The sequence below is a fragment of the Cyanistes caeruleus genome, chromosome 2 (genome assembly GCF_971803275.1).
Source record: "Cyanistes caeruleus chromosome 2, bCyaCae1.hap1.1, whole genome shotgun sequence".
Lineage (NCBI taxonomy): Eukaryota > Metazoa > Chordata > Aves > Passeriformes > Paridae > Cyanistes > Cyanistes caeruleus.
In genome coordinates this window covers 39,565,482-39,579,466 of record NC_141702.1, presented here as the reverse complement: position 1 = coordinate 39,579,466, position 13,985 = coordinate 39,565,482, and the positions used below count along the sequence as shown (strand labels likewise).

The window sequence follows — 13,985 nt, the reverse complement described above, 5'->3', positions numbered from 1 at the left end:
CCTGGGTATAAGTAGGGCAGAATTTGGTCCCAGAAGTTTTATTCTCTGCCTTATGAGGCATCATGCTTTCCTTTCCTAACAAAATAGAACAGAAAAGCCCTCTTTTTTACTGTTTAACTTTTTGTAATAGGCAAAAATAATTTTTAAACTTTTGTCTTTAGCCTTGCTTTTACCTTTCCATCATTTGACCTCTAGACCTCACTGTTTCTGCACCCTTCTCTTTGTCCTTTTTTTATAAGGGGATGCTCCCAAAGAAGTGTTGCTTGACTTTTTATGCTAATCTTGCTTCTATTTCAGTTCATGTTGACTTGGAGAATATGCCTTGTAAATAGGAATACCAACTGACATACTGAATATAATCCTCAGTTTCTAAGCATTGATTGTTTTCACAGCATCCTTAAAGGGTAAGCTGTCTCACTATCCAAATATCATGGCTGGGAAACTGAGGCTAACAAAGGCTGTATGATTTATGTGAAGCCACAGAGGGAATAAATGTTGGGTTTAGAATTCCTGGCTTCTGTTCCTGTGTTTGGACTCATGCCATCTCTCAAAGAAATCCTTGATTCCTCCTAATGCTGCATACCTTTCCTTGTCTGTTAAATGTAGCCATTCGAAAAGTAGCTGGTACTCAGTTTTCTCTGTCTGTCCTATTGAAACTAATGAATGCCTGCAGGCAGGCATAAGGTATCGTTACCTTTGACAGCCAGTATGTTTTATGTTTTAAATTATGTGTTGGGCAGAATTTTTGGATACTAATTTGATATAATGAGATGCGCTTCTAATATCAACCGTAGTACGGGAAGGCCTTGCAGCCAACCTACTCTTTATTTAAAATTATTCCATTTCAGATGTCCTAATGAGTGCTGTGAGTTGTGTAATTCTTTCATAATTTTCCTCCATTCCCAGAAGGGAACTAGGAGCTGGAGTTTTTTCTATTTTTATTTTGGTGTATTTCAAATTAGGGTAAGCATAAAATAAAGATCTAGGGGAAGATTTTTGTGAAAACAGTTGCTGTTGTGAGAGTGGCAAGTTAAGAAAAAAACATTGTAGTCTAGAAGTGTTAGTGTTAAGGCAATTCTCGATGCCTCTGCGGTTTGCCATTATCTTATAAATATCTCGACTCTGACTTTACAGTGCTGTTTATAGAATTTAATAAAGCAAATGTAATAATGCTGCCTGTGCTTTAATGCACAATCTCAATTGGGTTGACCAGAAGATAAATAGGAACAGGAATGATAGTGCGTTCCTACAGATTGTTTTTAATAAGCATGTTATTTAGTTGATCAGCCCGGTACTGAAATGCCTCCGATCCTGCTCTACCAGACAAATTTATTAATGTGTCCCCCCCCCCCCGTTTCTCGGAGAACACTGATTCCCTGCAGACATATCTCTATTAAACCTCTAGAAAGTCACAACTTCCAAATTAGATTAAGTAGCAGGAATGGTACTAGAAGAATCAAAGAAAATTGAGTGTGTTATTGAATTCATGCCACATTGTCTGAGGAAGAGATGGGTGTTATGTGTAGTGGTAACTTTTGTCTTTACTGTACTAACAAAGCTGTGGGCATTGCTGTCAAACCTAATTGTCTGCAATGCATCAGGATAAAATGAATCTTTTATCTAAACTCGTACCTAGTGAGATTTTACAAGTGAGAAGTAGATTTCAGAAAGAAGCTTTACAATTGATCAAAATCATTTCCCATTATTTACTGTACACAACTCTATCCTAAAAATCCCAGTGACAAAAATTTCAAAGAAGCACCTGGTTTTGGATTGGAAGCAGACTTGCTTGTCATGCTAACAGTTGCAAAATGCAGATATTAATTTTAAAGCTGCCAATTTCTCATTTTGATCTGACATATTAAAAAGCATATAATTAATGGTTGACATTAGTAATTAACATTAACTTTATGGTGCTTAATATGCCATCATTCATCCATCAAATAACTGGTATGCATAATGTCTTTGCATAAAGGTTTTAATTGCTCAAAATGATCCTTCAGTTCTCAGACTCTACGGTTTAAAGTAGCTGTAAATGCGTTTTTAAAAGATGTGAATTTTTCATTTATTGAACATAAACATTGTTTTTGTTTCTCCCTAGGAGCACGCATGAGCGTGTAAGCCAGGGACTTCAACTAGGAAACACAGCCCCAGATGCACAGCTTCCATTACTGGCTAAAGAGCACCACCTTGCTGTCGCCAGTGCTCTCTGGAGAAATTTCTTTCCCTACTTGAAGAGCCAGAGAATGTCACAGACGCCGCCTTCCCCACAGCTTGCTGATACAGCTGCAGGTTAGCACTGACCCTGCCTGCGACCTGCTGCATTCGGTGCTGTTCTCTGGGTCACAAACTTTCAAGGAGTTTGTACTTTGGGATATTTCTCCTTCCATGTAGTAACTTAAGTATGTATAAATGCAAAAAGGATCTGTGCTAAATGTTTTGACACGAAGAAATATTGTAATGTTGAATTCCTTAATAGGGTACAAACACATTAAGAATGCCAAAGGGGTTTGGAGCTTTACCAACCTGACTTCTTTTTCACTGCTGGTCATAGATTACAAGCAACATGCTAGTGTTATACAGTATAAATAAGAATACTGTTTTTCATTATATTCAGAATTTACTTGTTTATGTAGAAGTTTATTTGTGTTGAACTGCTCATAATGGTTGAGATTCAAACTAAATTTTTTAAAATATTTTTCATTTGAAAGCAATTTTTAAAAGGTTGCTTACTTGAATGTTGCTTTTTGCTAAACCCTTATGTTCACGGTCATAAAACTGTTTCATAATTCATTCTAATTATTTGTCTTGCTTTACACTGAAGGCTTTTAATCTTGAAGTACAGCATTCCATATGTGTGTGAACTCCACATGCAATGAGCCAGCTTGGCAGTGAATAGAAAGATATCCCAGTTTGATCTTTCACATCAGTAGCTAACATGATATTCTGTAGTTACAATGAAATCTTGTATCCAGTTAACTAAAATTCAGATGAGTGAAACATAAAATATTTTTTCCCATCATGATATGAATTAGATAAAGTTACAAGCTCGGGAGTACTGAGTTGGTAATAGAAAAGCTATTTGAAGCAGCTCTGTGGTAGTTAGGAGGCAGCATTAATGAAAGAGGCAGTGTGCAACAGTAGTGGTCTCACACAGCTGAAACATGTGTGAGAAACAGCAATACAAATCAAAGGAGGAGGTTGTTAATGTCAAAACTTTCATTCATTTCCTACAGTGACATAGATTTTTTTTTTTTTATTTTATACTAGCACAGTGAAATAGCAAGAGCAGCAAGCTATTATAAACTCCTCCAAGAAGGAGGGGAGTGCAGTTGTGACCTGCTTTATAGAGATGTGTTAGGTAGCACTACAGAGACAGGCAAACCTTTCCCACGCTGTTTGAGCTCCTTGCCTTAAGGTTGCAGCCCAGAGGAGAGAGCATCTGTCACAGCTCTCCTGCTCCCCCTGCCAGGCAAACAGCCTGGGCCTCACAGCTCTGTTCTGCCTCCCATTTCTCCCCAACCTCTGCTATGGCTCATGCTACAGAAACGAGGTGATAATCTGGAAGAAGGCTGGCACAAATTGTTTCCTCACCTAAAGCAGAATGGGACTTTGTATGACCTTATTGTTTGTTCTAAGGCATGTAAGAAAATGGGAAGTCCTTCATGGCTTAAGATAGGCTGTCCCTCTGCTGTTAATTAAAACAATTTTATTGTAGTTTCTGAAAATTAGCCTTTTCTGTCTAATTAAAAGTCAGTTTATCAATGCATGCAGGTTTATATTTATTTGAGCTGGAGAATTTGGGAACTAATGAGCCCCTTTTTCATTTCCCTCCAAAGTCAGTTTTCCTGACTCATTTGATGCTTCTCATTTCCTATAATCCAATAGGTGCTCAGCATTTAAGATTACATCTAATTTCTGAGTTTTAATGCACTTGTGATTTGCAATATTAAGAATGCATTATATTTTTTATTCTGGTAATGTTGGAGATAGATTCTACAGTAGAATTAACTGAAACAGCAAAAGGTTCTGCTTCATTAACAAAATTTTGCACAAAGTACTGCCCCAGTTTCTAGATCTGCAGCAGTTATACGGAGATCCTTTTCAAGAGTAAATTCTTTTCTGTGGCGCTTTATTTATACGGTAACTTTTGATACATGAAAGTCTTCTAAAAATAGAGAGGTACCAGCTTTTTACTGAGTGAATTCTTTACAGATACAGTTTTTCACTGTGAGAAGTGTGTAAAAACAACAAAACAAATAAATAAAACTCATCCTGGTAAAGCACAGTAATACTTAAGTGTACAGGGCAAGATAGAGAGGATGGAAGTGAAAAAAAAATAAAAGAAGTCAGGAAGACGAAGATGCAGGTTTTAAGACATTGCAGAGGTGGTAAAACTATGCCTTCAGGATTTATAAACTGTGGTTTTGTGAATCTGTTTTAAATTGCGTATGTTAGGATCCATTTTTCCTCCTTTGTAGTCCATGTATCTTGTTGATTTACAGACTCCTTGGGATAGAGACTACATTTTTAACATGGGTAAAAACAATTGCTGTTAGAACAGTTGCCCAGTTTTAACTGAGATTTCTGGTACATCTGGACTGCACATCAGTAATTGTAGTTAATTTTCAGTACTTTTTGTGCAATGGGGATTATACTGAGAAATTATTAAAATGGTTCCATGTTTTTCTCTCTTTAAAAACAGGTTTTACTCTCTTAGCTTTGGATATACCCAGCAAAGCCCTATCAGATCTTCAGCCACAGCCTGTTCTGTCAATGATGCGGCTGTTTGGATGGGATGACATGGTGTGGCCTCAGCTGGTGTCAAGATATCTAAGTCATCTGATTCAAAACAGGTGAAAAACTGTGACTGTTTGTTCTTCCAGTACCTTTTCATCCTTCATCAGACTCGAGGAAAACCTTGCTTCAGACTGTAATGTTTCATTAAAATGGTCCAGATTCTTTACATCTTCTCAAAGAGGGTCAGCTAGAGGAGATTGCCCTGGACAATCCAGTCAAACTATTATATACCTGAGAAATTTTATTTTCACTAAGTAAGCCTCTGTGAACCTAAGATGGATGGGTGGTGGTTGTTTTTGTTGTGTGCTTTTTTTTGCCCGCCTTGCCCGCTTCTGAATCGGGTTTTGGAAGCAGGGGAGGTGAGAAGTGAGAGAGAGAGAGGGAATATTTCTGTGTCGGACTGTATTTGAAAGTGAAAAATGTTGCACATTTTTCGGGTACATAGTGTACTAAGGACAGTAACTGTAAATCAGGATATGGTAAAGAATATTTAAGTGTGATTGACAAAGATGAGGCTATGGCCTTCTTGCAGGGAGGTGTTAGAAAAGGTTGAATTTAGTTCCTTGTGTGTCAGGTTGGAACTTGTGAAAGGAGTGTTCAGTCCTCTGCTATATTTCTCTTTTATGATTTTTACAGGGTGAGTTTCATTCAGGTTGCAGATACCTAGCATGTGCTGAATGAAGTAAGAGTTAGGCACATAAATTCCTTTTATAATTTAAATTTTATAATTTAATTAATTCTTCAGGTAAGATCAAGAAAAAAAATTTGATTCCTGAACTTGAATTTTGGTATTATTTAGGTCTTAAGGCTAATCAAGTAGGTGTTTGAAAACAGTTACTTAAGTATTTGTTTTCAATGTTCATTAAGGACCTGACGTATTGTTAACAGTGTATGCATGGATACATTGTTGTCCTAGCTCAGCTTCCTTGTGAAAGGGCAGTGAGTAACTAAGGTAAGATACTTTTAGTAGAATATAGAGCTATCACTGTTGTCTTGAAAGTGCTATTTTGTAGCATGTTTCATGTACTTATTTACCTTATGCAGTTTTAAAGAAAAAGTTATCAAAGTATCTAAGTGCAGGGATCTTAAGACTTTGTGGTTCTGTGCTCTGATACTTTTCAGTAGAAGTAAAAAGATTTTTTTGTTTCCAATTACTGTTAGACCTGAAAGCTCTGGCAACATACACATGACCTGTGGAATTTTTTCTGCAGTAGAGCCTAAACTTTCATCTCCAGATTCATGTTGTGCAGTGCATGACAGTGTTATAACTTGTCTAAACTAATGTTAAGCACGTGAATAAGCTCACTGTTTTAAAAGGACCACTTGCCATGCTTCTAGCACGTAGTTATTGTTCTTTCCTTTCTAAGGATTAAGAGCAGATTCCTTTCCAGTTCTAGGAACATGCCTAAGTGGCCCAACTATCAGCAAGCAAGAGAAACAAGAGTGAGACTGCAACAGAAAGTGGTTTTGTGAGCTTTTGGGACCAAGTAGACTAGCAGTGTACATCAAGATTACATGAGACTGAACTTCTTTACATGTTATGAGCACTAAGCCCATAGGCAACCTATTTGTTCTCTTTTGATCCTGAAATTGAGTGTTAATTTTTTTTTTTTTATTTTATTTGCTTTCATTTGGTCTCCTTACTTATTTTGTCAATAGTACTTCAGCAGGGATGTTCAGACAAAATAAACAGATAACACTGATTTTAAATAAATGAAGCAGAAAAACCCCTCAACTTCATTAATGTTGTTTAGTGAGAAGTAGAATCCAGTTTGGTTTCCATCTGGACCTTTGTTGACATTCTGTTGCAAGCATGAGTAAAAAAATCAGTAGAAAATAAGTAGAGTTATATGTACACATACCAAGAAAGAGTGCAAGCATTTTTCCTTAAAGTATCTCAGACTGCCCAGGGAGGAGGTCTCTCAAAAGGTCTATGCTCAAGAAATATCCCCACCTGAAGCACACACGCACCTCATTTGATGGTACTGGAAGCAGAGTGCAACGCACACCTGCTGTCTTTTAGCAAGGAGTTTCTCCAGAATTAATGATTCTTGATACGCTTGGGAAAAATGACTGCAGCAGCTACTCATGGTAATGAGGCAAATAAAACTTTGGGAATACAGAGCAGTAGAGTACAGGGACTGTGCACTGAGTGACTCTGGTCTGACAACTGACTGGTAGAATGGTAGCAAGTGTCTGAAAGTATATATAGCAAGTTGTGTGGAAATGAAGATACTTGTGTATACATACCTAAATGAATATGTCTGTACCTGTACTGCCAAGTACAGCAGTTTCCTTTCTCATCTCCAAGGTGCCCTTTTATGTTTCCCTTTTGGATCTGTTTAGAACATGGCATATCTTTATTTGCTAAAGCAGACCTTCTTTTCTCCATCTTTAATGTAGCTAGAATTAAGCAGATTTCAGAGTAGTGTGGGACAACTGGGCTAGTTTTACATGAAAGGCTGAAGCAGTGCAAGCAGAGTGTCAGTATGAAGTTCCAAGCTGGTTCAGATAAACTATTTCCAGCATTGTACGTTGTCAGTTTAGATAATACAGTCAAATCATCTGTTGTTACAGTAAGGCATTTCCCATTGTGTGAATTTTCCTCCCTCTGTTTTTTGTAGCCAAAACATATGTAAACGTGTATATGTGCATCAACAGCCAAATGAGACACTCTGTCTCCTTTCTGCCTACTTTATTAGATTTATTTCTCTAACTTTTTTCTTCTTCTTCCACCTATGCAGTTCACTGTGTGAAGCTTTTTCTAGCATGGGCTATACATCCTACGAAGCTTTGACAGTACGTTCATGGTTTCGCTGCATTTTGCAAATGTTCCTCGATCAACCAAGTGGCGCCTTGGCCAAGACAGATGCTGAGAGAACAGTTGGTAAGTGCTCACATTTCCCTCATGTTTGCAGTAACGGGGCTATATTGCAAAGCTGGCAAACATTTTCAGCTAATTACGAAATGTATTTTTGTTTGTATTGCTTTACTTTTAACTAATTACAAAATGTGTTTCTTTACACTGCTTGTGCTATTTATTGATAGTTTGCCTGCTCTGCATATGACAAATTTATCACAAACAAAGATAAAAGAGCTTGTTTCCTTGGAAGCAAAGAATAAAAACTTGCTCCCAAAGAGACAAGTTATTTTTCCCCCATGGAGAAACTGCTCTAAAAAAGTGAAAATCTGAAGTAAATAGTCAGAAATCATGCTGTGAATGGCCTAAAAGAAAAAAAGAAGGAGGGGTGGGGAAATCTAGCTGCAATTAATTCTCCTCTTTTTTTATGCTGGATACTTTTCTTTCTTAGAGCAATACTTCATCCCTTCTTCTAAAACCACTGCAGTTCTCATTATCTGTAGAACATGTCTTCCAGTCACTAGTTCTCATACACATTATACACATTTTGCAGATTTCGACAAAAAAAAAAACAAACCATCAGCTTGGTTATCCATACTTAAAACTCTTCATTCTCTTAACAAATTATATCAGAAAAATAACTTTTTTTCATGTATTATTTGTCTGGAGAGATGTAGTTAGTTGCTGAATACTTGTGTTCTAGATATTTTGAAGTAATGTTTCACTTCATCATTTTAGGACTAAAATAAATCTAAAACTATAACTGTGTACTGTATTTACTAATGTGATCTCTTGTAATAATCAGGAAAAGCCTACATGGAGCAGCTGACTGAACTGACAAGACTGATTTTTAAACTCTCAGAAGTAGAAAACATTCTTTTAAAGGCTAATGTTGGACAGTCAGTTTTCAAGCAAGACCCAAAAAATGCTCTTGTCCAGTTCATTAAGGTACTGTACATCTACCCTGTGTTGGTTTTGTAGGACAATTTTAATGAAAAGAGAGTATATATCAGATTTAGAGTGCTGAAAAAGAAATTACTCCCAAAAGTCTCTTGCGAGACTTAGTAAGCTGATTTATATTTATTTCAATGTTTTTGTTTTCTCAGGCTGTTGGTAGAACTTACAGTGGTCTTCAGACACTCTCTGAGAAATCTGCCATGGTAACAAAGACTCTGGAGTATTTGGGTGATGTGTTAAAGTATGTAAAACCCTATCTGAAGGCGAAAGGACCTCCAGAAGGTCTGCAGATTACATATTGGATCATAGGTAATTATTTTGTAATTATACCTCTTTCCTTTTAGGAAGTAGTTTTAAAGAATTAGTAAAATAAACTTATAATACTATCCATATATATTTTTTTCTCTGTACTATTTAATGTTTGAAAAAAGAAAGTCACCAAGATGCTACAGTTAGACTCATTTTTTTAAAACTTTCTCTAGATCCTGATGTCTAACCTCCTTGTAGTTTTTGTTTGTGGGTTTGTTTTTTTTTAATTACCCCTGCAAATCATTATTTTCAGAAGTAAGATGTTTTATGTCTTTCATTACTGAAAACCACCTGTTTTATCTAAACAAACCCAGAAAGTTACAAGAGTTGGTTTCTGGCTATTTAGCTGTAGTGAGGATTGTTGTAAGTCATAGCAGTTCCTGAAGTTACAGCAATTTATGCCCTCAGTGGATGTGCTCTTCCCATAGAGGGTTATGTCATCCTTTTGTTATGAGGTCTTTTGTTGTTTCCTTCCTCTGCCCACTCATTTTAAACAGAAGTGATGAGCTCTGAGTTCTTCTTGTAGAACATAGTGTACACTCTTCTGAAAGAATTCCAGGTTTTGAACCATGTAGCTTGAGACAATGTACAGCTTTGATGTTAGGTATTCACGCTATGGGGCATAGCCTGACTTCCCAAAGAAAACACTGTAGTAATCACTTATTTAAATGGGATTTTTCAATCATTGTATTGTTAAGGTAAAAGCAGAAGTGCAGCCAAGGAGTCACAGAATTCAGCAAACTGTAGGTAGATTTTGTTAGGGGCATGGGGAGGGATAAGGTGGAATTTAAAATGATGGTTCTAGGGATTTTAGGAACGGGTTTTTGACCCAGAGGGGGATTGGGCACTGGAACAGGCTCCCCAGGGAAGTGGTCACAGCACCAACCTGACAGAGCTCAAGAAATTTGGACAGTGCTCTCTGGCACCTGGTGTGACTCATGGGGTGTCATGTGCAGGGCTGGGAGTTTGACTTGGTGATCCTTGCAGGTCTCTTTCAACTGAGGATATTCTGTGATAAGCAGTATTATGACAGGCTACATGGTATGTAGTAGAGATATGTTAATGGATTAGGTATGTACTTCACTTCTTTTCTGGAATGCTTCTTTGACATGCACTCTGTACTTTATTAAAATGCAATTCTAGCATTTATTCATTAATTGTGGAACCACTGATAGGGTGGAAAAAAGAAGAGTGCTTTAATTAACAATGAATGTGCCAGTCTGAGCCACTTACCTTTAAAAACAGAGTAAATCTTATATATCTGAAAACAGAGGCAATGATTTGCATACACATACACTTTACATCGTGATTCTAAGAAGCATGGGGAAAGCATGACCAAGATGCAGAAAGTGCATCAAATGTACTGGAATTAGGGTTTTGTAAAATACTTTATATTGTGAGATCAGAATACTTTGATACACAAGATGTATATCAAATTAAACATTTTTAGATACCCAGATGTGGTTTGGAGCCTTGGAAAATAATTTTAGATTGGTATTCTCCTTTTTAGATTGGTATTGTCTTTTTTATTCTTTGCAGTAGGAAATGATTAATCTTCAATCATGCTGTTGTGTGCAAGAAAATGTCCTTTCTTTTCATTTAAGAAAGCATAAAGAAGGTTTAAAAGAAAAAAAAATATTCAAGTGTATTTCGATCACTGCTTCACATTCTGTGGGCTTGTTAAATTATAAGGACAAAGCACAAAACTTAACAAATCTAAACACCTTCAGTCTATAGTCAGATTGTGTCTTGTACTGTCCCATACATCACAGCAGTGATAATAGAAGGAGTACTTTTAGCTGGAATGACCATGTTTCTTTCAAAGCAGGAAGCTTAGACAACATTATTAGAAGTATTGTTAGGTGATCGTTCTCTTTCTCTATGATTGATCATTGTGTTTTCTTTCACTCCACAAGATTAATGTTGTTTTGCGTTGTTTTTAGAGATGATAATGAATGACTTTTATAGATTAATAATATCTTGTAACAACCTACTTTTGATTTTCCATTATTTTCAAAGTCTTAAACATGTTTCCTTGGGATATTCCGGTATTTTCAACCCAGCAAAGTTTTTCCTGCCTCTAATAAAATGTAAAGTTGAAAATGTCTACATAATTATCTTGCTTTATTTGATGTGTGTTTTGAGTATTAACACTTCTGATTATGGAGTTAATTTTTCAAGAAAAATTGCACCTCGCCTGGAATAAAGATGTGTCTCAAAGTTGGAGTATTTACACATCAACACCTTTTTTCTATTTTTTTTTTTTTTTTCAAATAAAAAAATCTTAAAACTGGCTCAAAGCTGAGCAAGTGATAGCTTGTTGTGCTGCAAACAAGAAGGATGTTCTCTGAGGCTCTCTGTGAACTGATGGCCCACAAAGACCTGGCAAGCCCATGCTGGTTTAATGGAGTTGGCTGCCCCTCGTCCTTCTAAACCTGCTGAAATTAAATGCAATTTGAAGGATATTTAATGTTTTGCTAATATTAAATTGCTGTGAATAGTTGCTGATGTGGTGTTGCCACAGTACTGTTAGACAAATGTGAAGGGAAGGCAAAAGGCAGCATTTCTCTGCAAAAGGGATGAATGCACACAGCAAGGTAAATGTTCGTGCATATGTGCTGATTGCAGTAGGGTTATGGATCAAGTTTAGCTAAGTTTTCTGCAGGGATCTAAGAGACTCATCCTTTCCTTAACATTGTTATACTTAAGCACTTTCACTTGCCTAAAAACTTACACCTGTAACATGATGAATCAATTTAGTATTTTAATTTGATGAACTGGAAATGGAAATGGAATTCTGAGTTTATGACTGGGATTTTTTAACGGGATGCCATGGAATGAGTACATATGAGTGAGACAATTCAGTTGCTCTTGCTACTCTCAGATTATTTAATTTAATGTAATTGCTTCTTTAGGCTTTCTTATGTTTTTTTCCTATCTGTAAATTGTTTTGGCATTTTTTGAATTTTTTTTCAACAGGATGCCTGGTAAAGTTCTGTGCACCGATACTGGCTACTTCCAAGGCACAGCAACTCTTGTTTCGCATTGTGGATTGCTTACTGCTGCCACACTCTGTGCTCCAGCAGGACAAGGAGCTGCCTGTGGCTTTGCTCTCTGCCATTCAGGAAAGCCTGCCTCTTTATCTCCAGGTAACTATCTCAGCTCTATTACCAGCACACAAATGAATCTCCAGGAAAAGATTAATATTGCAGAGGTTGTTTTCTTTTTCCTTAGCTGGAACAAGCATTGACTGAATTTTCTGAAGCAGTAAGTTTTTTCTTCTTATAAAAGTGGAAGGAAAATTGCCACCCCTTTGGCTTTCTTCATTGCAGGCAGCTATGCTGTGGTACACTCCAGAACTTCTGGTCTCATCACTGCTTATGGAAAACCTTTAGCCAGCCTGCTGGTTACATGGGTCTCCAATGTGACAGATTTCTCAACCAGTGCATCAAATAATCATAGTATGTAGTGAGAAAATTAAGATGACAGAGCAAACAAATATTTTAAATCATCCTTGACTTGGCTAGCTGTAGATAATTATAGATGAAATACGTTTTTTTGTTGCTCTTAGGAAAAAAAGAAAATCCTTGGTGTATTATGCCACTGGCTTGTCTTAATACTTGGAGAATGTTTTGCTAAATCAGGTTCCTGCTGCTTATGATTACGTGACTAAAGCTTTCTTTTCCATTATTCCTCCTACTCTTCCCTCAGTTACCCTGTCACTCTTGAAACTCTTGTAAGGCTTGTTGTCATTTTAGAAAGAGACTAATTTCTGCTGGTGAGAAAGAGAAAAGACTGTATTTTGAAAATAAATGACATGTATTCCTTGTAAATCTTTGTTTACTTTTTTAAACAATTTTTTGCTTACAATTTTCCCTTCTCACTTAGTCTTCATTTTGATTGCAGTCTTAACTTGCTACTTTGCAGGATTGTATTGTGAAACAGTGCAGTGATGATATTGTAAACATCACTTGAATTTATTAGTTTCAAAAGCAGTTTGTTGTGATGGAAGGCATGTCATATGGAAGTGAATATGGTTATGTAGTGCTCTGCACAGTATGTTTTGCTTTATTACTCTGTAGGTATTTTCAGAAGCTGTGTACATGTAGAGCCATCTGGACAATGGTATTAGCATGAAGTCAGTGTCTGTTTGATAATTTGGTATTTCAGTTGTAGAGCCAGTTTCTCTGGAGCCTGCACAGACAGATGTAGTCTTCAGATAAAACCAGTTGAGTTGGTTTTGAAGTCCTGAGTGCTGTGTACTCTTGTTTCCTGTTTTATTTGCCAGATTTTGACTTTCAGACCTCTCTTTTATATTCTTCATCAGTCTGCTGCATTATCCATGTGTTTTCCAGCTATGCTAGATGATCTTGTTTGACCAAGTATTTTATTTTAGATGAACACTGCTTCTAGAAAACAAGTAATTCTTTAATTTGATAAACCCTTCTGGGGAGAAAAGAGGAGAATTCGTGAGTTACTTTTCCTGCTTCAATAGGAGACTTTTGTATTTTAATAATAGTTTGTATTTACAAGGTTCCAATATTTTTAAGTGTTTCAAAATGCTTCATTTATTCAAAAATGCTTCCTTCTCTTTTATGTGGAAAAGTGGAAAAGTATTTCAAGATCAGTTCAAAAACAGCAACAAAAACTCTTCTGAGATCATTTGAGATTGAATGGATTCTAGGCACTCTTTGGCATCTCAGGTTATTGTTTCACAGTTGGCTTAAGGCTACACTCATTACCTTTCACCACCATATGCATTCCTATTTAATTTGCTTTAATGATTCTGTGAATAGCAATTTGTGACTTGAATAAAATAGTAACTAGCTTCACAAAGCAAGCAAAACCCAAAAACTCAAATGGACATATCAGAAAAGTGATAAAACAGTATATGCGGGAGGGAAGTTGGAGAAACAGAATTCTTTGGGAATAACCTCACCTTGACTAACCTAAACTGCAGGTGAAATGTGTGATGAGGCCCCTCTTGGGTAGCCACCCTGTGCCTGGTGCTCATTTGTGGAGGTAGAGCACTTCTATTTTAGTGCAGGAGCCTTAATTC

General features: G+C 36.7%; 1 protein-coding gene across 2 annotated transcripts in view; it reads left to right on the top strand.

Moving 5' to 3' along the window:
* MMS22L (MMS22 like, DNA repair protein) overlaps positions 1-13,985 on the top strand; it is an 89,456-nt gene that overhangs the window by 62,343 nt on the left and 13,128 nt on the right. For both annotated transcript variants that reach the window (XM_023922206.2, XM_086876577.1), the window contains exons 15-20: positions 2,102-2,292; positions 4,706-4,856; positions 7,545-7,687; positions 8,466-8,608; positions 8,767-8,926; positions 11,906-12,075. In XM_023922206.2, coding sequence (XP_023777974.2) covers positions 2,102-2,292; positions 4,706-4,856; positions 7,545-7,687; positions 8,466-8,608; positions 8,767-8,926; positions 11,906-12,075 — 958 coding nt within the window. The remainder of the gene's footprint in view (positions 1-2,101; positions 2,293-4,705; positions 4,857-7,544; positions 7,688-8,465; positions 8,609-8,766; positions 8,927-11,905; positions 12,076-13,985) is intronic.